Source organism: Pituophis catenifer, unplaced genomic scaffold (assembly GCF_029215685.1).
Source record: "Pituophis catenifer annectens isolate HBS135680 unplaced genomic scaffold, rPitCat1.0.hap2 SCAF_14, whole genome shotgun sequence".
Classification (NCBI taxonomy): domain Eukaryota; kingdom Metazoa; phylum Chordata; class Lepidosauria; order Squamata; family Colubridae; genus Pituophis; species Pituophis catenifer.
Window position 1 is genome coordinate 15,021,737 of NW_027256894.1, and position 27,297 is coordinate 15,049,033.

The 27,297-nt window shown below is 40.5% G+C and overlaps 1 protein-coding gene across 1 annotated transcript in view; it reads right to left on the reverse strand.

The window, feature by feature from the left end:
- ADAMTSL3 (ADAMTS like 3) overlaps window positions 1–27,297 on the reverse strand; it is a 171,168-nt gene that overhangs the window by 62,859 nt on the left and 81,012 nt on the right. The window contains 2 exon segments of the mRNA XM_070953816.1: window positions 5,770–5,844; window positions 17,108–17,234. Coding sequence (XP_070809917.1) covers window positions 5,770–5,844; window positions 17,108–17,234 — 202 coding nt within the window.

A 27,297-nucleotide genomic window follows, 5' to 3' on the forward strand; every position in this document is an offset into this window, starting at 1 on the left:
ATACTAAAATTTAGACTCTTCAACATGGCCATCCAAAGTTGGCACATTCTACAGGCTTGGTTTTCTTTTGAAAAGTGATCATTGGAAGGCACTGTTTAACGTTGGCATTTTATTTCAGCAGCAATTCTCAACCTTGGCAAAAGTTTTAAGATGTGTAGACTTCAACTCCAGCATGGACTTCAGCTGGCTGGGGAATTCTGGGAGTTGAAGTCCACACATCTTAAAGCTGTCAAGGTTGAGAAAGACTATTTCACAGTTACACAGGCTATGCACAATGAGAGGCACAATTTAAAATTTAGAGGAAGCAGCCACAATCTGTTTCTCCTCCATCGGTTCCTAAGGGAAACCGTCTGTCTTCTAAGATAGATATACTGCCTGAACTTAATATTCTTCTTGTGTGTTTCTTCACAGACCAAAATTATATTATCTTGAGCTAATGCAACAGAGACAAATTCTTAAAGAATATTTTCTTCTCTTCTCTTCTCTTCTCTTCTCTTCTCTTCTCTTCTCTTCTCTTCTCTTCTCTTCTCTTCTCCTCTTCTCTCTTCTCTTCTCTTCTACCTTACCCTACCCTACTCTATCCACCATTCCATTCCATTCCATTCCATTCCATTCCATTCCATTCCATTCCATTCCATTCCATTCCATTCCACTCCACTCCACTCCATTCCATTCTTAGCTGCACTGATTGGTTATAAACCATCAAGTCAGTGTCAACTTTTAGCAACCACATAGATAGTTTTTTTTTCTGTAATGATCTGTCCCCATCTTGGTCTTTCAGATCTTCCAACTGGGCACTATCATCACTGTAACTGTGTCCATCCTCTTTACTGCTGGACATCCTCTTCCTCTCTTTCCTTCCATATTTTCCCAGCATTAGGATCTTTTCCAGATACTTCATCTACATAAGGAAGACTATTTATGCCCATCCTCCTCCCCCAACAATAAGAAACTGTAGGAATCTCATCTCAAAATACACTATGAGAATATGACCTCCTTGGCCAAGTCAAAGGTCTACTTGAGTTCTGCCTTGATGCAACTAATACCAACAGCCCTAACATCTTCGGTGTACTCCAGCTATTGAATTTGCTCATTGTGCTGAATAATTCACCACCCATCAAAGCATACAAGAATCTTACTTTTGCAAAACCTTGCAAATATTCCAGTAATCACTTGTCTAAGCTTTACAAATTACCTCGAGGCGGCATATTCCCTGGACCTTAAAAGGAAGGAAATAATGCAAGGGCACAGGGAGAACCTGAGTATCTTTCTCTTGATAAAAGGTGCCGGTCCAAATTTATTTTTGGTCTAATTCCAATCAAAACAAGGGTGTTGCAAAAGAGGGATAGAATTGGCCCTCTCTGTCTAGACAGAAGTATATTCAAACTCATTTGTTGTAAAGGAAGTCATTCATCAGAGGTCCCTTAAAAAACAACAGGCATCGTTTAAACCACACTTAAAATCCTTGGAATCCTTCAGAGGTAAAGAGATCTGGTAATATGTAAACAATAACAACAACAGACACTTTTAGCAGGAGCAAGAGCACTTATGATTTATATACCGCTTCACAGTGCTTTTACAGCCCTCTCTAAGCGGTTTACAGAGTCAGCCTATTGCCCCTAACAATTTGGGTCCTCATTTTACCCACCACAGAAGGATGGAAGGCTGAGTCAACCTTGAGCTGATCAGGATAGAACTCCTGACTGTGGCAGAGGTAGCCTGCAATACAACATTCTAACCACTATGCCACCAAGAATGAGAATGAGAAAGGGAATAAGAGAGGGAGGGAGAGAGGGAGGGAGGGAGGGAGGGAGGGAGGAAGGAAGGAAGGAAGGAAGGAAGGAAGGAAGGAAGGAAGGAAGGAAGGAAGGATGGATGGATTAGCAATAACACTTAGACTTATATACTGCCTCACAGAGCTTTACAGCCCTCTCTATGCAGTTTACAGAGTCAGCATCTTGCCCCCTCCCCCAAACAATCTGGGTCCTCATTTTACTGACCTCGGAAGGATGGAGGGCTGAGTCAACCTTGAGCTGGTCAGGATCGAATTCCTGACAGTGGGCAGAGTTAGCCTGCAATATGACATTCTAACCACTGTGCCACCAAGAATGAGAATGAGAAAGGGAATAAGAAAGGGAGGGAGGGAAGGAGAGAGGGAAGGAATAGCAATAGCACTTAGACGTATATACTGCTTCACAGTGCTTTACAGCCCTCTCTAAGCGGATTACAGAGTCAGCATCTTGCCCCACCCCCAACAATCTGGGTCCTCATTTCACCGACCTCGGAAGGATGGAAGGGTGAATCAACCTTGAGCCGGTGAGAATCAAACTGAGGAGTGCTGAGGGGAGAGTCATAAGTCTGAAAAAAGGTTATAAATCACTTTTCAGTGCCATTGCAACTTCAAACAGTCACTAAATACCTGTAATATTTTTCCAAGATATGGCACCAGCAACCCCAGAGCTTACCTACAAGATCAGTTCTTCTCTACTCTCGCTTGCTCGGTCTGTCAATACCAATTTCTCTGAGGAATGAGCACCAAGCACTGGGCTGTGAGTAATATATGTACAGCTATTTCTTCAAAAGGAAAGTAATATTTTACAAATCCACTTGTGGCCATCTGGAAATAACAGTAAAGTGGCTTTCCAAGCATATTCCTCCAGAAGGGATGGCTTGGAAATGTCTTTTGAACCTTACACCCTGTGAATTCATCTAAGTTACAACTCGAACATAACAAGGCCTTTGTTTGCCGTTGGTGAACACTTAACTACTAACCCAGCCAAGTGAAATCCTACCTAACGCCGATTAAAAGATGTCAGTTTTAGGAGAACACCTGATGATATCCACAACAGGGATCCTTATCGCAAGACTACACTGGGGCGTGATCTATTTTACTGCTGACGTACGTGGGGGACCAAAATCAAAAGCAGTAACTAGATCAGTGCCAGAAATCATGAATGCAACATGTGTTTTCAAGAAATGTGCCAGGTTTGGATTTCATTGGTAACAAGCTGCCATAGATCTAATGCATCTAGCATTAATAGCCGCTAGTGAAACACTGGGGCGAGAACGCTCCAAAAATATTTCTGCAAACCAGAGGAAACGGGGTCACATTAGCAGATACTGTTGTGGCCCACCGGCGGCCAGTGGAGTTGGCAGCAGAGCTGGACAGTGAAGAGGTCGAGGAGGAACATGGACCAGTCCTGGGGGCTGGGGAAAGCTCAGACGAGGGCTCTGCATCGGAGGCAGAGAGGTAGAGGAACAGCTGGAGCCTGTTCCCAGTGTACGCATGCACAGAGCTTCCAGAAGACAAGAATAATTAAGAAAGCAGGGTCGACTTGGGAATAAAAAAAAAGGGAAGAAAAAAGAAAAAAAAAGCCTCCATCTCCAAATCCTCAAACTATGTACCATATTTCCTTTTTAATACTTATAAAGAAAATTAGAGAATTCACTCACAGGACTAACTACTTAAAATGCAAGCTTCTGTCATTCCAAAAAGAAAAAAGAAATTTAGCTTCTTTCAATTTGCTCCCAACTAGACTTCTTGTAAGTTCATGAACTTGGTTATCTAGCATGAGCCACTTGTGAAAATATTAGCTTCTGGTTGTGTTACTTCTATAGCAGGAGGATTATTTTCAGAGAACGCTGGCTTACTTTGGATTCGATATCCTTAATACTTCTGAAAAGCCTACAATATCTTCTAACAGCCCTCTCCTTAGCTTCAAATCCATTTACTCATCCCCTGAAACTATTTAAATCTTAAACAAAGGGAATATGAGAAGAAAAATAAATCTCTTTGTACTGGTAGCAAAATCCATTTTCAATTGAGTGGGAGCAAGCTTGCAATCTTCACCATTCCCATGTTTGTACATAAAACAATCACAAGTGGATCAGAGGTGGGTTTCAGCAGGTTCTGACCAGTTCTGGAGAAATTTTGAGTAGTTCGGAGAACCGGTAGTAAAAATTCTGACTGGCCCCACCCCCATCTATTCTCTGCCTCCCAAGTCTCAGCTATTTGGGAGGAAATGGGGATTTTGCAGTAACCTTCCCCTGGATTGGGGGGTGGGTGGGAATGGAGATTTTACAGTGTCCTTCCCCTGCCATGCCCACCAACCCATGCCCACCAACCCATGCCACGTCTACCAAGCCACATCCAAGAACCGGTAGTAAAGAAAATTTGGATCCTGTTAACCAAGGACAAATACTACATTGAATTTGTTGTCAACGAGAATGTCTTACCAACTGGAATTACACATCTCACTCAGAGGTGAAATTCAAAATTTTGCAAATTTTCCATTCCTACCCCATTCTGGGGCCAGCCAGAGATGGTATTTACTGGTTCTCCAAACCTACAACTCAACTCCGAACTCAAAATTTCCGCTACCGGTTCTCCAGAACCTGTCAGAACCTGCTGAATTTCACCCCTGATGTCCCTAGACTATGATAAAATAAGTTGTATAGCGATAGCGCTTAGACTTATATACCACTTCACAATGCTTTACAGCCCACTCTAAGCAGTTTACAGAGTCAGCCTCTTGCCCCCAACAATCTGGGTTCTCATTTTAACCATCTCGGAAGGATGGAAAGCTGAGTCAACCTTGAATTGATCAGGATCGAACTCCAGCCACTCGGCAGAATTAGCCTGTAATACTTCATTCTAACCACTATGCCACCACCGCTGTTCTGTACAGTTTATGTTGTGGGAACCAAGCCATCTTCTTAAGCAACAGGATGATTCTTCTGTGTCTCCCAGTACGTTATATGAATACCTAAATTGTGCTTGATAATCCTGGTTAAACCCAGCCATTCTCCCCCCCTCCCCCGTTGTTGTTGTTTTTATCAAAAAGAACAGGAGAAAATGCTACAAAACTGCTTTCAGTAATAGAATACAACAGAATAGAATTCTTTATTGGCCAAGTGTAATTGGACACACAGGAATTTGTCTTGGTACATACTCTCTTGATGTACATAAAAGAAAAGATGCATTCGTCAAGAATCATAAGGTACAACACTTCCAACACTTAATGATAGTCCTAGGGAACAAATAAGCAATCAAATCCCATTAGGAAACCGTCAATATAAATCGTAAGGATACCAGCAACAAGGTTACAGTCATGCTGTCGTAAGTGGGAGGAGATGGGTGATAGGAAAGATGAGAAGATTAACAGTAATAGTAATGCAGACTTAGTGAATAGTTTGACAGTGTTGAGGGAATTATTTGTTTAGCAGTGTGATGGTGTTTGGGGAAAAACTGTTCTTGTGTTAACATAACATAACTTTTTTTATTTGATTTATATGCCGCCCTTCTCCGGAGACTCAGGGTGGCTTACAATGCGTTAAGCAATAGCCTTTATACTTTTGTATATTTTATACAAAGTCAGCTTATTGCCCCCACAATCCGGGTCCTCATTTTACCTATCTTAGAAAGGATGAAAGGCTGAGTCAACCTTGAGCCTGGTGAGATTTGAACTCGCAGTAATTGCAGGCAGCTGATGTTAATAACAGTGCTTTTAGTCTGCTGCGCCACCAGGGCTCTTATGCCCAAATACAGCATTATTAATTGCACATAGATAGATAAAGAAGTCAGATCTTCAAGTACACTTAAACTTCAAAAACCTCTGAGTATTAAAACATGAATAGGATTGATTTTCATTAAAGTACACTCTGCTCATAGTGAACATTGGAAGCCTTCCAGAGTCACCCTGTGGTTGAGATGGGCAGCAAAGAAAATGAATAATAAACAAACAAGCAAACAAACAAACAAATCCATACCAAGTTGTGCTGGTCCTTTTATAGTAATTCTTGCACTGCGGCTTCCATGTGGAACAGCAATCATGGTTTCCTCCCCTAAAAAAATTAAATGCACTGATTCAAATAAATTATTTTACAAGAGAATTATCACATTCTATGTCTAGACTTTTTTTTTAAAAGGTACACTCAGCAATTGTTCATTTTATTTGAAAAACACGCATGCTATTCAATACATTATCCTAAAGCCAATTTCTAAAGGAGGCTGCTATTATGTTACATGTGGATGTGTAAATCCATCCATTGGATGCTTATTTTCTATACACCCTCATAAGATGTTAGCCATTCAAGTCTTAATGCTCAGACTATATCTTTAATTATTGGGATTTTAATTGTCGTGGGCTGAATTATTTAATTTGGTTTTAAATTGTTCCTAACTTTTGTATTCCTGTATTTTATCCTGTGCCTGTTCACTGCCCTGAGTCCTTCGGGAGTAGGGCGGTATACAAATTTAATAAAACAAACATAAAACAATAAAACAATTACTTCACTGAATTAAAACATGAACAAGTTATTCTGTGCAGAATGCTTCCCGGTAAAAACAATTAAAGACTGTTTGCCCAGATTTTGTCCACAATTTAACTCCTATAGGTAGACACAAATCATGTACCTAAATCCTAAAAACTTGCAATTTGCTAAAGTTTTTTTTTTAAAAAAACAACCCAAATTAGAGCTCTGAATCTGTCAACTTAAACCTCTTTCTAAACCTTTTCATTTATTTATGCACAGAAACTTTTTACGTTGTCTACATCCGGCTTTGCAGCTGTAGTGACAGGTATAGCCTATATTTCAATGTACTCTTGCAGAATCCACGGGGAAGCCCTTAAGTTCAGTGGCCATTTATAATGCTGCTTGCAGGCTTCTATTTTAAAAAAAACATGACAAGAAGTTCAAAAGCCATCTTGGGGTGCCATGTCCTTCATGCCCTTGTTCAAACCGGCCTTAGCAATCATTTTACTTCCCCCAGAATTTGCAAGTATAATTTAAAACACTTTATTTGATCAGCAACAATATTAATTTTATGTTTAATGGGAAAAAAAGAAAGAAAAAGAAAGAAAGAAAGAAAAAGAAGGAAAGAAAGAAAGAGAAAGAAAAAGAAGGAAAGAAAGAAAGAGAAAAAGGGAAAGAAAGAAAGAGAAAGAAGGAAAGATAAAAAGAGAAAGAAAGAAAAAAGAAAGAGAAAGAAAGAAAGAAAAAGAAAGAAAGAAAGAAAGAGAAAGAAGGAAAGATGGAAAGAGAAAGAAGGAAAGATAGAAAGAGAAAGAAAGAAAGAAAGAAAGAAAGAAAGAAAGAAAGAAAGAAAGAAAGAAAAAAAGAGGGAGGGAGGGAGGGAGGGAGGGAGGGAGGGAGGAAGGAAGGAAGGCAGGCAGGCAGGCAGGCAGGCAGGAAGGAAGGAAGGAAGGAAGGAAGGAAGGAAGGAAGGAAGGAAGGAAGGCAGGTAGGCAAGACTTTATTTTGGAGAGTAGATCAATCTGGAAAAAAAAATCTATCTCCAGGAAAATTCCTGGTTTTATCTTTGACTTTCATGGGCCTTTTCAAAAGACGCTACCAAATTGCATTTTATTTTATATTTTTGGTCGAAATGAAAATTGTTAAGCAGGTGAACCTGCTGATGAAATCACATTTATTTTATAATCTTGGATAAGAGTGAACATATTATCAGTCTTATTGAGACAAAAACTCACATGACCGTAAAGAATTCACTGCCAATAAGTGAGTGGTGACAAGATGGCTTTAAAGAACTTATTTATTTATTTATTTATTTATTCAATTTATATACCGCCCTTCTCCAAGTGGACTTAGGGCGGTGCACAGCCAAAACTAAAATACATAACAATACAAAATTTAAAATTAATTAAAAGAATTATATACTTTGGCCCGAATTAAAACAATGCGAATTAAAATCCATTTACAGATTAAAACTAAACAATTAATAACCATTAAAAACTAAAAAAGGGGAAACTAAAACTTGAAGGGGAAAAAAAGGCAGATTCTCAGGAAAAGAACAGCCTACCTAACCTCTCGAGATGAGAGATTTTGCACTTTCATTTCTGAAGAAAAACGCCAAAAAGAAGAGGTATATAATTCACAAATAGGAAACCATCTCGTGCGCTGTACCTAGATGAAGGGTATTTTGGCACATGGCTTCAAGAGACCTCTGGTTTAGCCAGGCCTCAAGTCTTATCCAGCTCTTCAAATGCTCACAAGACAGCCCTGAGCGCTGCCTCTGTAGAATATTCTGGATATTTTTCATGGAGGGGGACATTAATAAACTCATTGCGCTCTCAGCGTGAACTCCAATCTGCCACCAAGTCTGCAGATTTAAAAGGCCTGCCCTCATCAGTTACCGAAACAAAAACTCTTGTATTCTTACACAGCAGCATACAGGCGGTTGGCTAAGCCATATAATTCTATTAAATCAGTCAGTAAGAAATATGTTGTTTTTAGAAATGGGGGAAGAATGAAAAAGTAACTACTCGGTTCTTCTATTTAAGAGGAGTGGGAAAGCGCCAATCATGTTTTATAATTTCCATTTCTATTTCATTTATGAATACTCAGCTTTGCTTGGGGGGTAGTAGTAGATTCTAGGTGCTGGGGCCAAAGGGGGGGAAATCCCCTCCTCCTCCCCTTCTCCCTCCCCCTCCCTCCCCTCCTCCTCCTCATCACATCCATGATGGTATGTTTCTGGTAATGCAGATGAATATAATAATAATATTTCTCTGATTAAGGGAAGCATACCATTTAGGATGCAGAAAGTAATATTTCTCCCCTATTTTGCAATAGTCAGGATGCATTTGGAAAACTAGTATTCTATATTTTCTATATAACCAGTATTCTATATTTTCTATATAACCAGTACTCTATATTTTCAAAGGCGCATTAGCATTCTATTCTATTCTATTCTATTCTATTCTATTCTATTCTATTCTATTCTATTCTATTCTATTCTATTCTATTCTATTCAGAGGAACTCTATGCTACAATACACACTGCAGAGTTGCATCAGGTAAGACAGGCCTCATGGAAGACATAGAGATGTCAGGACCACGGACAGCGCAAAGCAGATACAACAAGTCTGAGTATTCAGATACAACAAGCAGTATTCCTCTTACAAGAACTGTTCAGGAACAGGCCTGTAGGAGGGAGCAAGGGTTTAAGGAAGCCTTTATGGTCTGGTATTTAAATTGCACCACCCCATAAGATGCATTTTGTGGTTTCCTAAAGCACCTATCAGTATTTAGCCTGGGGAAGAAGAGAAAAGACGGGAGATGGGCGGTACAAGATTATACAGCACAAGCCTTCCTTGTGACGAACCCAAAGGCATAACCGTTTTGGAAACAGATGTCTGCTAGGAATTCTGGAGGTACAAGATTCTTGCCCTTGTGGTTCCCATAATTTCCAAAACAATGTATCTTGGAGCAAAGCATAGTGCTAACGACATTACTGGTACTTTCCATTTTTGATGGTAAATCTGTGGGAATGTATCCATTTCTTTTATCTTAAAATACGTATTTAAGTACATATATTCTACATCAGAGGTGGTTTCAGCAGGTTCTGACCGGTTCTGGAGAACCGGTAGCAGAAGTTTTGAGTAGTTTGGAGAACTGGTAGTAAAAATTCTGACTGGCCCCGCCCTCATCTATTCTCTGCCTCCCAAGTCCCAGCTGATCGGGAAGAAATGGGAATTTTGCAGTAACCTTCCCCTGGAGTGGGGTGGGAATAGAGATTTTACAGTATCCTTCCCCTGCCATGCCCACCAAGCCACGCCCACCAAGTCACACCCACGGAACTAGTAGTAAAAATTTTTTAAACCTACCCCTGTTCTAGGTTACGAAATGCATATTTTAAGGTGAAAGAAATGGATACATGCTTATAGATTTATCGTATATATGAAAGTAAAGTAGACTAGTCCCATGGAGAGATAGGTGGCAAATAAGTTTAACAAATATATGTATATCTGTATCAGTGGCGGGTTTCAACTTTTTTTACTACCGGTTCTGTGGACATGGCTTGGTGGGCATGGCATGGCTTGGTGGGTGTGGCTTGGCGGGCATGGCAGGGGAAGGTTCCTGCAAAATCCCCATTTCCTCCCGACCAGTTGGGACTCGGGAGGCAGAGAATAGATGGGGGCGGGGCCAGTCAGAGGTGGTATTTATCGGTTCTCTGAACTACTCAAAATTTCGGCTACCGGTTCTCCAGAACTGCTCAGAACCTGCTGAAACCCACCTCTGATCTGTATGTCTGTCTGTGTGCATGTGTTTGTTTGTTGAGTGCATACAAAAACTGGGTATGCTTTGTACAAAGCATATGTGTTGGAAAAAATATGTAATTTCTCATGCAGTGGTTTAAGGAAATATAAACTGATGTTGATATAAATTTATATATAAACTGATATTTATTTATAAACATCATTTATAAATATAAACTGATGTTATTATGGATTGTACCTATAGGTAAACATGCATGAAGCTGGCCTAGACTGCTGAACCCTGCCTTGTCAATCATTTGTCTTAATTAGAAATTAAGTGGAAATCTTGTAGAACTGCCATTCCTGCATAAATTATTTATCAGTAGTAACCAGGGGATCAAGATGGTTCTAAGGTTAGCCCAGTTCTGGTTTTGACTTGAAGAGACATTTGGTCCGATTTGCAGTTTAATACCACATTGATTTTATCCAAACAGAATCAATGTCCTGAATCAATGTCCTGAACTGAGCCGTTATTTAAAAGTTCAGCTGGAATGGTTTGACCCTTTGATATTACTACAGCCACTTATAACAAATGTAGCAATGATACTGTGTAGCTCATCTCTCTAAAGGAGGTGGTGGCTCAGTGGCTAAGACACTGAGCTTGTCGATCGAAAGGTCGGCAGTTCAGCGGTTCGAATCCCTAGTGCTGCATAATGGGGTGAGCTCCCGTTCCTTGTCTCAGCTTCTGCCAACCTAGCAGTTCGAAAGCACGTAAAAAAGGCAAGTAGAAAAATAGGGACCACCTTTGGTGGGAAGGTAACAGTGTTCTGTGCACCTTTGGCATTTACTCATGCCGGCCACATGACCACGGAGACGTCTTTGGACAGTGCTGGCTCTGCGGCTTTGAAACGGAGATGAGCACCGCCCCCTAGAGTCAGGAACGACTAGCACATATGTGCAAGGCGAACCTTTACCTTTACCTTAGCTCACCTCTCTACTGTAGGGACTTACAACAGAAAGCACTATGGTTTTTCTAATATGCAAGCAAGATCTTGAAGTTATTCTTCTAGCTTCAAGCTTTACAACATGGACCTTTTCACAGAGTTATACAGAGGGCAAGAAGCAGAAATGTGTGCCAAGGAATGAAAGAATGAGAGAGAATTATCTTTGTTTCCCACTTACAACTATGCTTAGTGCCAGTATTATGGAGAGGGAGGCATTTAATACCACATACTGCCTGCCACAAAAAATTAAACATATTCTTTTCCTCCACTGCATAGTCTAAAGGGACTAAAAGCATGTCACAATTCATAAGCACTGATACACTTTATGGAAGCTTGCTGCAGCCTCAAAGAATTAACAGTTCATACATTCCAAAGTCAGGGGAAATGAAGTCATTAAATCCTAAGAAGGAGCACCAGGGAGCTCAGGAAATAGAAAAGGACGTACGGGTCATTAGACAGATAGGATCCATTTTAGTCTGCTGCCATTATCTTTCAACAGAAAGGAATACCGCAGAACTTGCTTCATATTTCCATCTAACCATATTGCTAAACATCTCCTCAATTTAAGAGAAGTGGTCAAGTGCGACCCTTAAAAGGTAAAAAGTATGGAACAAAAAAAAAAAGAGAGAAAAATACTGACTGTCTTTGCTGAAATAAAGCGGCATTGTTCCCACATTTAACTAAACGAGATTGTTGGATAGAAGAGAGCCAGAGCATCCTTCTATTATCCATCTATTAGCTGGACACCCATGCTTCACTATGAAACTATGTGCTCGGGCTTGATACATTGACACTTAAAGCCTGAAACTTAATGTAGAATGTGTAACCCTGTAGCATCAGAGCGTATTAATATAAGGCAACTGGAAGTTGGAACAGAGGGGGAGGAGGAGGAGAATGTCCCAGCCCACAGGCCGGATGAGTCATGCACTGGCCACACCCACGCCCATTTTAGCAAAGGGTTAGCAGCAGAGTGTGTTAATATAAGGCAACTGGCAGTTGGGACAGAGTTCCTTTCAGGTGGGGAGGGGGAGTAGAACGTCTAACTCCTTAGCATCAGAGCGTGTGAATATAATACTGTATATGAAATACTAATGATCTGATGGTCATTTCAAAAAATCCTTTCTTAGCAAGCACCTAGAAGCCAAGAGGAACATACGTGCCAAATTTCAAGTTTGTAGGCTTTACGGTTCTGGAGATTTCGTGATGAGTGAGTGGTATTTGACATAAATATATGTATGTATAGTTTTTGAAAGACCTTAAAAAGGTTTTTGTTTGGGAATTTAGAGGATTCTGAGCTGGGATTAGCCAGGATTTTAAACATTTTAACTAACAAACTTATAATGATGCGGGAAAACACCCGAGATTTTAGATAGATAGATAGATAGATAGATAGATAGATAGATAGATAGATAGATAGATAGATAGATGATAGATAGATAGATAGATAGATAGATAGATAGATAGATAGATAGATAGATTATGAAGCCTCTTGCACTAGAATAGGCAGAGAAAAATCCCAATTAACCCATGCATTCTAGGGAAGATTTTGTAAAGCTTCTCTGTTCTGTTTGTTTCAAGAGCACAAGAAGGTTTCCACCCTGAACATGTTTTGCCAGCCATTAAAATGGGAAGAAGAAGAGGAGGAAAAGGCAGCAATTATGGAGAGAAGTGGTATTGATCTCGAGGAGAGTACCATACATAAAAGAGAGGTCCTTGATGCTGTCTGAGCTTGGTTATTTTCTGGCAGACTTTTCATCACCCAAACTAAGTAATATCATCACTGCTAGAACAGAGTGAGGGTTAAGGAATGGAGGAATGGAGGAGGAGGAGAAGGACTGTGGGATTCTTGATGCTCTCTGAACTTGGTGGTTTTCTTGCAAACATTTCATTACCCGACTAGGTAATATTATCAAGTGCTAGAAAGGGAGAGGGATCCATGGACTGGAAGAGAGGGGGGAGGAGGAGGAGGAGGAGGAGGAGGAGGAGGAGGAGGAGGAGGAGGAGGAGGAGGAGGAGGAGGAGGAGGAGAATGATGATGACTGAGATTCTTGATGCTCTCTGAACTTGGTGGTTTTCTTGCAAACATTTCATTACCCAACTAGGTAACATTATCAGTGCTAGAAAGGGAGAGGGATCCATGGACTGGAAGAGAGGGGGGAGGAGGAGGAGGAGGAGGAGGAGGAGGAGGAGGAGGAGGAGGAGGAGGAGGAGGAGGAGGAGGAGGAGGAGGAGGAGGAGGAGGAGGAGAATGACGATGACTGAGATTCTTGATGCTCTCTGAACTTGGTGGTTTTCTTGCAAACATTTCATTACCCAACTAGGTAACATTATCAGTGCTAGAAAGGGAGTGGGGTCTATGGACTGGAAGAGAGGGAGGAGGAGGAGGAGGACTATGGGATCCTTAGTGCTCTCTGAACCTGGTGGTTTTCTTGCAAACATTTAATTACCCAACTAGGTAACATTATCAGTGTACTTCATTACCTAGTTTGGTAATGAAACATCTGCAAGGAAACTCATCAAACTCAGAGACCTCTCCAAGGACCTCTCATTTCCACCCTGAGCTTACAGATATTGGTAATACATAAAAGAGCTAAGATATTTCACTTTCCCAGAGGTATGGCAGATTTTACTACTTCTCATCAGTCAAATGTTTGATCACCTTCCCAGAAAGTGAGCTTTTCTTTGACCCAAGCGCAGTCTGACCTAGAAAATGGCAGCTTCGTGTTCCTAAATTTATTCTGTTCTGGACCTCGCATGCAGCATGCTTGCAGCCTCTTTCCTTAGTGTTCTTGAGTAGATACTCTCTAATCAAGTGAGTATTGCCAAAGTAGTCTTATTGCCGAGAAGCTATTTTCCTGACTCCCTTCTCATTTATTTATTTATTTATTGGTTCGATTTATATGCCGCCTTTCTCCGGAGACTCAGGGCGGCTTACAATGCATTAAGCAATAGCCTTCATACTTTTGTATATACCTGCTTAGTAGGGCTTTTTGCCCCCCCCCCAAGCGGTGTTCTTTTTTATACAAAGTCAGCTTATTGCCCCCACAAACCGGGTCCTCATTTTACCTACCTCGGAAGGATTGGAAGGCTGAGTCAACCTTGAGCCTGGTGAGATTTGAACTTGCAGTAATTGCAGGCAGCTGGCAGCTAAGTGCTACTTAACAGCACTTTAGTCCGCTGCTCCACCAAGGCTCCTCATAATGTCCACATCGCTTAAACAACCTCTAACACAGTGATGGCTAAGCTTTTCTGGACCGAGTCCCCAAAGCATGCATACACGTGCAAATGCGTAAGTGGCCAAACCTCCAAAATGCAATGTGCGTATGGCCCCTGCACATGTGCCCCCCCACATATGCATGTGCCCCCGGGCATGCACCCCACCCCTGCACATGCACATCCCCACGCATGCATCCTGCACATGCACACACAGGCCTCTGCATACATACTTCCCCCCATGCATGCGCCCTGCCCCCCACGCATGCAGCCCCCCTGCACTCACCCCTACATGCATGGCAGAGAGCTGGCCAGTGGGAGGCACACACGCATGCACAGCAAAACTGAACTGGGATGATGGTTTGCGTGCCCACAGAGAGGGCGCTGAGTGCCATTCCTGGCACGCGTGCCAGAGGTTCGCCATCACCGCTCTAATATATACAAAGGCTGTATCTTTTAATGCAGTGTTTGGTTTTGAAAACTACACACTGCAACAAGTCAGTGACAAAACGGGAAATTAGACTATTGACTTAGGCACGCCGATACGCGATAAATTACAGAATCATATATTTACACCCAAAGGGGAAAAAAACCCCCATGATTTGGGCAAGATTTTCCAAACCACACAGCAGTGGAATGATGAGAAAAACATGCAACGGTGACTTTGATCCAAAGAACATCAAATCTAGAGGGAATCTGAAATGTATTCTTTGTCCAGAAATTCTGGGGAGGGGATCAGGCCCCACAATAAAGCCAAGTCTTTCTCAAAACTCAGTTTGAAGCCTCCATTAGTGGCAATGATTCAACCTCTTTTGAACGCCATCTCTCTTGGATACAAAGAAAAAAAAATGAACCCTATCTTCTTGAGGAGTTCTTTCTCCAGCCAGATCCCTGATACTTTCATATTACAGGCAGGATCCCAATTTTCTGAAGCTTTGTTTCAGAAAGTAGCTGCCCGCTTTCTGATCTTCCCCCACAATGTAGAACTGGAGATATTATTTTATTTTATTTTTGCCCTCCAAAACAATTCAACGGCTGAACCACAGAAGTTCAGCCAGGAAAAATATCCAGATTTAGCAGATGAATTTGTCTATTTTGGTATTTAACTCTCCTTCAAAGGCCCCAGTTTTCTATGAATTTTATCTTTCTTTCACAAGGAGTGGGAAAACAGAACAAATCAGAAGGGAAGCAGATTACGACTGAAATACACTTTTCTTTTGCCCAATGTAAGTAAGAACGAAAAACAAATATTTCTTTTTGGCTACGAATGATCACTACCATCAAGTTATTTTTCATTATTTTATGTGTGCCAGCATTCTCGTTTTAAAAATATCCTCCAATTAAATATTTGGCGCCAGCATTCTCGTTTTAAAAATACCCTCCAATTAAATATTTGAATAATGGCAGTGATCCAGGGAGAAATTGATCTAGTTTATGAATGTATGGATGAGTCAAGAGACTAGGTGTTTTTTTTTATTCTCTTTAAGCTTGGTCCTTTGACTTGGAACTATAAACCACAAAGCCAACAAAATTAATAAAAAATAAAAATTATTTATTTCTATCTGTCTATCTGCACAGAAACACATAGAGAGAGAAATATATAAACACACATGTCTGAAGTGGTGTAGGGTTTCCTGCCTAGGCAGGGGGTTGGACTAGAAGACCTCCAAGGTCCCTTCCAACTCTGTTATTCTATTCTATTCTATTCTATTCTATTCTATTCTATTCTATTCTATTCTATTCTATTCTATTCTATTCTACTCTACTCTACTCTACTCTACTCTACTCTACTCTACTCTACTCTATTCGTAAACATACAAAATAAGAATCATAAATTATTTTTTGGTTGGATTTTTTTTTAAAAAAATTAAAATTTTAAAAAAAAATTGTTTTGTGTGTTCAAGTCAGACTGGACTCCTGGCGATTCCCTGGACAAATCCCTGCAGGTTTTTTTTTTCTTTTTTGGCAAGATTCTTCACAATTGGGAAGCTATTGCGTTCTTTCTAGGGCTAAGAGAGTTGTGACTGGCCCAAGATCACCAACTGGCTTTGCGCCTAAGGTGGAACTAGAATTCCTAAATCTCCTGATTTCTAGCCTGATGCGGATAATCACCACATCAAACTGGTTCTCATTTTGGTGTAGTGATTAAGAGCGATTAGAAGCAAATCACTTCAAAAAAAACTTGCTAAGAAACTTTAGTCCAGGGAGTCGACGCTGACTCGAAGGCATCCTCCCCTACGCCACCCACGCTCCCAAAATGGTGTTTACTCAATTGAATTTCTCTCTTAAAGCTTTTCTTCCAGATCCTTGCATAATTCTCCCAAGGGTCAGCATTACATAATAGAACAACAACTTAACACGAGCCTTTCCCAAAATAAATGTCAGGGTTCCAAGTAACACCCCCAACGAAAGAAGACTCTGAGGCTTGAGTTTCCTCAAAGTTACACTTTATTAGAGATGTCATATTGGCACATCTGGGAAAACCCGAATCTGAAAGCTTCCAGGTTTTCCCCACCCAAAAGAAAGCCCAAGTCCCTTCCCACTGCACCCACATGTCCATCACATGGTCCAATCATCCACCGTCCAAATTGGAGATACCTCCCAATCCTCCAACTCCAGATGCCAGGGCAAGGCGTCCTTGACTCTCTGAGAAAGGAATGTTATTTTGACTACGTATCACCCATACTCTATGCTATCGCCCCTCCCATTTTCCCACAGTACATTTGGCAGGCCTGAAGGCCCAAATGTAAAAGATGGCTTCCAGGTCTGACAACAAACTCCAAATAATTTTAGGTTCACTTAAAATTGGTGCAATCCACAGTTAACAGCCCTGTTGATAATAACATAGGACAATATTGAGGATAAACATCACATATTTGAGTTGCCGGAGACTTACTTTTTTCTGAGGAAAGGTGTGTCTTGGTTTGCCCTCTCACCAGTCGGCAGGTGGAACCATCCCCTGAGCAGACCCCACAGTTGTCCTCTTTGGCGTGACTCCCGAGCTGTCGATCGCAACCTACGGCCTGCCAATTACAACACAGGAGTCAGAAGGGCAAAACTGACACAGGCCACTTAAGTTTTCTAGAGTGAAAACATCACATTCTCTCTTTCTAAGTTGCCTTTGGTTCTCCCCCACCAAAGCATAATTTGGCTTCACTTCAGATACAGATTAACAGAGTTGGAAGGGACCTTGTAGGTCATCTAGTCCAACCCCCACCCACCCAAGCAGGAGACCATTTCTACACCATTTCTGACAAATGGCAGTCCAGTCACTTCTTGAAAGTCTCAAGTGATGAAGCTCCCACAAAAATACGGTAAAAGTCTCCATCGCTATGAGGTTTAAGATGTTACTTTTCATCACATCCAAAACAAGAAAGGCTAAGCTTTGGGGGAATTATTCATTTCTAGACTTCTCTGCAACCAAGGGCCAAGATACTGGATCCTATCAGTGACAGCAATATCACTCTCAATGGCAATATTGCCAGTTTGAGATCCTTATAAATATCTCTGCACAGTTCCCAACTAACAAAATTCCATTTAAGCAGCTTATTGTGTGTGTTTCATTTCATACTCAGCTTCTCAACCTCTTTCCCTACTCCAAGTTTCTAAGTCTCTCTCAATTAAAAAACATGAGATGCCTTGTGGGGGGAAAGGGGGAAACAATGCTTAGAATAAGCCCGCAAAGATCAAGTGGATGATTTAAGTCACTATTCAGTTTCTCTCCCATTGATTCGGTGTATCTACCAATCTGTAATCTGATTCTACCTTAATCCAACCCAATGGTTTTATTCAATAAAACTTTTATAACATTTCGCCCTCATTCCTTTCTTCTTACATGCAACGCAGAGAAAATTAAATTAGAAGGAAAATGTTATTTGAGAGAAAAGGACCCTTAACCTTAAAGTAATTTCATCCTACTTCTGTATCAGCTTGTCAGTCTACAACGTCAAAAAAAAAAAAAAAGTAGTACATACTTTTAATAAACAGTTCTGCTTTTTCTTCAAAGGAAATATTTTCCAAACAGGATAAGCATTTATTCATGTATCGCTTTAAGCTGCCAATTCATTTTCATAAACTTTTTCCTCCAATATCTATGTATTTGTACTGTAATTTGAATAGAAAGCTACATCGCGACGTTTGTAAACGTATCGCAGCATAGCCTGTATGAATTCCAGTAGTTACATTTAAGGTTGCCAGGTGTCCACTATTTGACCGGACAGTCCGCTTTTTTCACATGATGTTCACTATATTTTTTTTCACAAAATAGTGGACATTTTTTTTATTCAAAAGCTTTATGATGAAATTAAAATGTAATTTAATATTTTACATATTATTACAATATAGTTGATGTTTTGAATTTTAAGTAAAGTTTTGAAGTGATTATTTTAATACGTGTTAAAATGTTTGTAAGAAAATATATAATTTAATTGTAATTTTTTTTTATTTTTTTACTACTTAAACACCCCCCCCTCCCCGCTTGTCCGCTATTTTTTGGAAGCAGACCTGGCAACCCTAGTTACATTAAAATATAAAATAAGCATTTCCCCACATGCCCAAACAGAACAGAGGATGTTACAGAGAGTCTACCAGTTAACTGCCTTTCTTTCTTTCTTTCTTTCTTTCTTTCTTTCTCTCTCTCTCTCTCTCTCTCTCTCTCTCTCTCTCTCTCTCTCTCTGTGTGTGTGTGTGTGTGTGTGTGTGTGTGTGTACACACAAACTTTCTCCTTAATTAGGATCTTCTAGTCCTGTCCAGTCTTTTCTTAAAAGCTTCCTGTGACGGACCACCGACAACTTCTGAAGACAAACCAGTTCCACTGGTTAATTGTTCTCACAGTTAGGAAGTTTCTCCTTAATTCTAGGTTGCTTCTTTCCTTGATTAGTTTCCACCCGTTGCTTCCTGTCTTTGTCTTCAGGTGCTTTGGAAACTAAATTGATGCCCTCTTCTTTGTGGCTTGAATATTGGAAGACTGCTATCATGTCACCCCTAGTCCTTCTTTTCATTAAACTTGTAGACATACCCAATTCCAGCAACCGTTCTTCATATATTTCAGTCTCCAGGTCCTTCATCATTTTAGCTGCTCTTCTTCTGCACTCTTTCCAAAGTCTCAACAACTCAAAAACTGAATACAGGATTCCAGGTGTGGACTTACTAAGGTTTTAAAAGGTAAAAATTCCCCTTGCACATATGTGCTAGTCGTTCCCGACTCTAGGGGGCGGTGCTCATCTCCGTTTCAAAGCCGAAGAGCCAGCGCTGTCCGAAGATGTCTCCATGGTCATGTCACTGGCATGACTAAAGGTGCACAGAACGTTGTTACCTTCCCACCAAAGGTGGTCCCTATTTTTCTGCTTGCATTTTTTTACGTGTTTTTGAACTGCTAGGTTGGCAGAAGCTGGGACAAGTCACGGGAGCTCACCCCGTTATGCGGAACTAGGGATTCGAACCCTCAGCTGCCCACCTTTCGATCGACAAGCTCAGCGACTTAGCCACTGGGCCACCGCATCCCTCTATAAACTAATATTTCACCTTGATTTCAATACCTTGATTTGATGCAATCGAGCTTAAAGGCTTGAATTCTTCCGAAAGCAACTGCAGTTCAGTAAAAAATAATTACTTCTAAAAAGCTGTTCCTTGAGCATGGGATACATCTAATTTATTAAGAATGCAGAGTTGCAAGCACATAGAGAGTTGAGCAGGAAAACTGTCTGGCAAAGGCCTTGCTCAGCTTCACACTTCATCTCAGCCAGCTATAAAGAATCCAAGATTTCAACAATTAAGGCATTCGTTCGGCTCAATGCACCTCATACTGTTGGCTATTTACTGAGCAAAGGGATCAGCTATAAATATTATAAGCAGATTGGGAAAACATCTGCAACCTTTTAGGGCATATCCAGAAATAATTATAAGTAGCTTTTTCCCTTTATTTTTTCCTTAAAAAATAACCCTCTAGGATTATTGCCTCAAATGAAATAAGTGACAATAAATTTAAGGGAAAGGGATTAATGGAAGAATTGGGACTGTGTCAAGCTGTTAAAACGAACCATCACAGCATAGCTGTAAAAACTGACAAAAATGTTGTAAGGGTCAGATTATAGTAAGAGTTCCAAAATAAGGGTTGGGTTATGTGTGTATATGTTTGTGGGTTTGTTTTTTGGAGAGAGACAGAAAAAAAATGAAAGATGATATGTGTATCGGGAAAACTGTGAAGTTTTTACTTATAACAGAATTTTTTTTAAAAAAAATTAGCCTTTTGCAAAACAGCTGAATAGGAAAAAAAAGTATGAATTATATAAGGTAAAGGTAAAGGTTCCCCTCGCTCATATGTGCTAGTCGTTCCTGACTCTAGGGGGCGATGCTCATCTCCGTTTCAAAGCCGAAGAGCCAGCGCTGTCCAAAGACGTCTCCATGGTCATGTGGCCGGCATGACTAAATGCAAAAGGCGCACGGAACGCTGTTACCTTCCCACCAAAGATGGTCCCTATTTTTCTACTTGGCATTTTTTACGTGCTTTCGAACTGCTAGGTTGGCAGAAGCTGGGACAAGTAACGGGAGCTCATCCCATTACGCGGCACTAGGGATTCGAACCGCTGAACTGCCGACCTTTCGATCGACAAGCTCAGCATCTTAGCCATTGAGCCACCGCATCCCTTATAACTATTATAATTATAAATTATATATATTATATAAAAATTATAAATATAATTATAAATATTAGTGATGCCTTATAAAATAGGGATTACTTACATATTATACAACAGTTTAACTTCAGAAGAATTCTAAGTGTTTTACTCAAGCCAGAACTGCTATTCTATTATGCAATATTATGTAAAGCCAATGCTTTGGTGAGGTTTTAATAATCAACACTACATTCAGTTAATGTTTTAGAGGGGAAAAAAACGTAACAGTGGATGAAAGACATCTGAAATGCCTTTGAATGAGGTGAGCCTGCTTTTGTCTTCTTGAGAAGTTAATCTCTATTGTCATCTTCAGTTCTGTGATGGGGTGCCATGTAGATCAATGGCCCCCTATCTTTGGGGCACCAGGCAGGGGTGAAATCCAGCAGGTTCTGGAGAACCGATAGTGGTAATTTTGAGCAGTTCGGAGAACCGGTAGCAGAAATTTTGAGTAGTTTGGAGAACCGGCAAATACCACCTCTGGCTGGCCCTGGAGTGGGGTAGGAATGGAGATTTTGCAATATCCTTCCCCCAGGAGTGAGGAGGGAATGGGGATTCTGCAGTATCCATCCTCTGGAGTGGGGAGGGAATGGAGATTTTGCAATATCCTTCCCCGAGGAGTGGGGAAGGAATGGGGATTCTGCAGTATCCATCCCCTGGAGTGGAGAGGGAGATTTTGCAGTATCCTTCCCCTGCCACGCCCACCAAGTCACACCCACCAAGCCACACCACGCTCACCAAACCACGCCCACAGAACCGGTAGTAAAAAAATTTGGATTTCATCACTGGCACCAGGAATTGGAACTGTGGAAAAAAAATTCCCACGGACCGAGAAATGATTTCTCATGCTACCTAGCATCCCTGAAGATGTAGCTTCGCTTGCTTGCATGGACCAATTCCTAATGGGCCATGGACCAGTAGACCAGGGGTTGGTGAAGAAACAAGCCAACGAAATGGTTTTCCTTATTTCTTAAGGTAGGATCTGAGCAAACAGCTCAAAATGACAATTTCGACTAAAAGTTAGAACACCTATTTCATAAATGACACTATAGAGCACCGCACACCAAAACAACTAGACACGAGAACAGTTTTTTTCCCCGAACGCCATCACTCTGCTAAACAAATAATTCCCTCAACTCCGTCAAACTATTCACTAAGGCTGCATTACTATTACTATTAGTCTTCTCATTGTTCCTATCACCCATCTCCTCCCACTTATGACTGTATGACTGTAATTTTGTTGCTGTATCCTTACAATTTATAAAAACTTCCAAGTTCCCTTTCAACTTTGTTGGATTGTACATTCTGAATCACTCCACGGTACATATAGAAGCAGATCTGAAGATACCTAAATCTAGTCATATCACCACAACGATTATACTAAAAGTTAAATTTCCACCCATTCATTCTTTGGGAAATAGAGTATTTTTTAAAAAATCAGCAGCTTTAAAATTACGAGAGAGATTGAAAACTAGGGTTCCTGAATAACCCACAATAATACAAACGAGGAGAGGTGAAGACTAAAATAGGCTCCATATATTAGAAGTGGTTATAGAACTTAATAAATATTTCTCAAAATGTAAATCCAGAAATCAGCAAAAAAAAAAAAAAAGTTTCCACAGCTGTTTCTATAGTTCTCCTTCCCATTTGGATTCAGCCAACAAATTAGATTTAAATGAAAACCATGAACACAGGATGTTTCATTTCGATATGTGAAGGTTAATGCAGAACTGGCCACATTCAAAAAATGTTCATTTCTTAAGCAGATGGTAGGACTTAAATATCACCAAAAAGAAGAGGTGGAGGGAAAGAGGAGAAGACTAAAAAAAAGGCCAAGTCAAGACAGTAAACATAACGCTATCTAACACACTGATCATGCCGAGCAAAGTATCTCCTTGAGGTACTATTTTTAGTCTTGGCTTATCCCAAGAAGCTACATACTGAGTGTAATGGGAGAAACTTCCGCAATTCACCTAATTCCGGTCATTCTCACAGAATCCCAGCCACAGGGATGGGAAAAATAAGTCTAATATTACTACCAGTGGCAGTAGAAGATCAAGTACTAAGATTAGGCACTTTTCTTTCTGACATGCAACCCTGTGAAGACTTCCGAGTGATCTTAAGGCAACTTTCACAGAGGAGATAGAGAGGCCTACTTTATGTGCTGGCCTCTGAGCTTCACGTATGATTTATGTCTGTAGAGATTTTCAGCAAGGGTGGGCTTCAAAAATTTTAGCAAGGGGTTCTTCTTTCTTCTTATCCTGCCCTCAGATGCTTTGGAGAATAGCTTGACTCCCTCTTCTTTGGGGGCAGCCCCTGAGATATTGGAACACTGCTATCTTGTCACTCCTAGTCCTTCTTTTAATTAAACTAGACATACCCAGTTCCTGCAACCGTTCTTCATATGTTTTAGCCTCTGATCCCCTAATCATCTTTGTTGCTCTTCTCTGCACTCTTTGTAGAATCTCCACATCTTTTCTACATCGTGGTGACCGAAACTGGATGTAGTATTCCAAGTGTGGCCTTACCAACACCTTATAAAGTGGTAGTAACACTTCACATGATATCGATTCTATCCTTCCATTAATGCAGCCTAGGACGGTGTTGGCTTTTTTTGGTAGCTGCAGCATAGTTCCTGAGCAGAAGAACAAAATCACCCATAGCAGTCATATGACATATTTATTTAGATTTTAGATATTTAGATGAGTTAACTTGAAAACCTTTGCCAAGCCTTGGCGATTAATGATAAGTAGGTGTCAGAAGTCAGGAGAACTGAATTTCCAAGTTATGTAACTTTGGCACATCTCTCTGTTTTGCCCGCTTCCATGCTGGAGCAGCTGTTGGTCACCCTGTAAATTTGGCTGCTGTTGTTTGGGTTCGCTTTGTTTTGACTCGTTCATTTGATTCCTTCTGTTTTTTGTTATTCAGGGAAAGTGGATCATCTAGATGGTTGAATGCCTCTTTCTAAACCAGGAAAAGGTAAATATGTCAGATTCTAGGAAAGCAGCCAAATGCCACTTTTTAATTACTATTGGTAGCAGGGCTGCATTTCCTAAAGTTTGAAATGCATTAGTTGGGCTCCCTTTTTAAAAAAAAAAAAAATTCATAAAAGAAGCATTGTAAGTTGGCATCATTAAATCACCATAAGTCGGTTTTAAGTCTCAGTTCATACGTACTCTCTATAGACAACTCTCTGTGTAACCTAGTTGCTCTGCTATAGTGATCCTATTTACAACCAGAAACTAGATGTTGTCCCCCAATTCAGATTCATTCAGTGGCCCGAAGTCCTAGAAAATGAAGGAAAGGATATTTTTCCATACCTTTATAAATATATATTTAAAAGATCTTTATAAATCTCTATTGTATAAGTACAAGAGTGGAGTCCTTGGTGCTGTCTGATTGTTTTCTTGCAGACATTTCCTTACCCACCTAGGTAACATCATCAGTGCCAGAAGGGAGTGGGGTTTGCACTCTGTTTATATACAACTGGCTTGCCCCCCGCAGGGTTGGTGAGAGTCTTGAGTAGGCTATATTTTACTGTGATGACCCATGCACGAAGGCCACACAGCCAGCTGAGAGTTCAAACTCCCCTTTAATGCTCATAATTTCCACTGCTTGCCCTTTCACTGCTTGCCAGTCATCCTGCCCCTGTTCCTCCCTGCTAACAAGCCATCCCAATCCTGAGGGGGCCTTGGGCTGCCTCATCCTGCTCCACCCCACATTCTTCTGAAGCCAATGAAGCTGCCCCCTAGATCTCTGTTGGCTCCAGCTCTGGCTTGTCCTGTCCAGATTCAGGCTCCGACAGGGGCATGACAGTTTACTGTTTAATTGTTTGTCTAAGTTGATAATTAGAACTGCAGAAAAAACAATTGATACCAACTTGCCTTCCATTGAGGACCTGTATACTGCACGAGTCAAAAAGAGGGCTGTGAAAATATTTACAGACCCCTCGCATCCTAGACATAAACTGTTTCAACTCCTACCCTCAAAACGACACTATAGAGCACTGCACACCAGAACAACTAGACATAAGGACAGTTTTTTCCCCAACGCCATCACTCTGCTAAACAAATAATTCCCTCAACAACTATCAAACTATTCACTAAGTCTGCATTACTTTTAATCTTCGCATCGTTCCTATCACCCATCTCCTCCCATTTATGACTGCATGACTGTAACCTTGTTGCTGTTATCTTTAAGATTTATATTGACTGTTTCCTAATATGATTTGATTGCTTATTTGTACCCTATGACTATCATTAAGGGTTGTACCTTATGATTCTTGATGAAGATATCTTTTCCTTTATGTACACTGAGATCATATGCACCAAAGACAAATTCCTTGTGTGTCCAATCACACTTGGCCAATAAAATTCTATTCTATTCTATTCTATTCTATTCTATTCTATTCTATTCTATTCTATTCTATTCTATTCTATTCTATTCTATTCTATTCTGTTCTGGGGTATTGTTTACTGCTCGATTGTTGATCTGGTATAAGTCACCCTGAGCTACAAATACCGTATTTTTCGGAGTATAAAATGCTCCGGAGTATAAGACGCACCTTAGTTTTTGGGAGGAAAATAAGAAAAAAAATGTACCTTTGCCTACCAGCATCCATTGGTATTCATCTGGCTAGTGTCCTGTCAGTGTGTGAGAGAGTTGAGGGCTGTTTGGAAACTGAAACAATATTTGCTGTGTGAGCAACATAGAAGGAGACAGCAAGGAGCCTGGACATGGCTTTGGTCTGCAGCTCTGAGTCTGTGCTGAATTAGTCTAAACTAGTCTGCTGCTCAAAACTGAAACTGAAACTCCTCCCCTCTGCTTTGCTTTGGAAAACCTGATTTTGGTATTGTATATTTACTTCATCTGTTATTATATATAAAGAGAAGTTATTGAATCCTGCTGAATCAGTTACTTGTGTGTGTTTTCTGGAAGTGATTGCTGCTGCAAACTCTGAGTCCTTGCAGCAAATAGCAAACAGCCAGTCAGCTTCAGCACATTTTTGCAGCCTGATTCAGCACCAGCAGCTGATATGCGGGTGGATTGGCCTCCCAGAATACCCCCAATCAGCTGTTCCAGACTGCAGGGATTGCCATAGACCATCATCGCCTCTCTGCCTCACGTTTTTGGCTATAGTCAGTGTATAAGACGCACCCAAATTTTCACCCTCTTTTAGGGGAGGAAAAAGTGTGTTTTATACTCTGAAAACTACGGGTATATTTTTCTATTGGATCTCTGTACTGTACAAACAAGGTTTTAAATAATAATTTCCAGTAAAACAAGGAGTAAAAGTTATTGCTAAATTCTAAAAGTATCAAAAAAAAACCCCACCTTACAAACACACACACACACACCTAAAATACTAGAGACTGATACTCAGACAATATTAAATATTTTACCCCCACCCTTTTGGGAAAAATACTAAAAAATATAGCAGAAAATATTAATGACGCAGAACTTGTCAATTCCAGGTACAGATTTTTTTTCCCCCCGTGATAGAAGAAAAATGGCAGAGAGAGGGCCATTTTCTTAGGTGTGGTGTGTTTGTTTTTAACCAAGGTGGCTACACTGTTATGTGCTGGAGTAATTATAGGTAGGAATGAAAACGCCATTAAAATCACATAAAACCCAGGGCAGTGCACCGTAAAGTTGTCGTAATCCCAATGCTATACTTTTTGCCAAATGTCTCACTTTTTCCCTGAGTGTACACCTACTCTTCTCATCAACCATGTCAAAAGGTTTCTTGAATTGCTCACGTTCAAGCGTTTAATAGAATGGTTAGTAGCTACGTTGCCAAAAAGAAGGCTTAATTGCAAAACCATGCTAGGTAAAATTATTCCTGTATTTTTTTTAAAAAAGGTGGGGGAGTCATATTAGTTAAGGGGCACCTTTGAGGTTGGGAAACTCAAAGTGAAGCTTTTTTTAAAAAAAACCCTCATCCCCATTTTTTTAAAATCTATGTATGTGGATAATATTTTACATTTTGTGTTGCAAAACTGGTGGACTGCTGGCAAAGTAAATCTAGGCTGGGATATCTGTGTAATCCAAGGATCCAGCTAAATTGATTGCTTGTCTTCAGATATAGCTCTGGGTGTGAATGAAATTACAATTTCTATTTATCTTAAAACCCTCGGATCTTTCTTCTGATATTTTTCATAGTATGTCCTGGGACAACCATTTTTCTTCTTCTGTCCCCCTTCCTTGTGTGGAGGAAGTGGCTGAAGGCAGATTGCCAAGCGCAGGACATCAGGAATCAAGGTAGTTCCATGAATATAGGTTTATTGCATGCTAACACTCTCTACGAGAACCTGAACTACTAACGGTCAAAGCAAATTGGTGGTAGATAAGAGTCAATGGAATTAGATCTTTTGTGGGCTTGAAGGGACTCGAGACTGCTGACTCATTTGATCC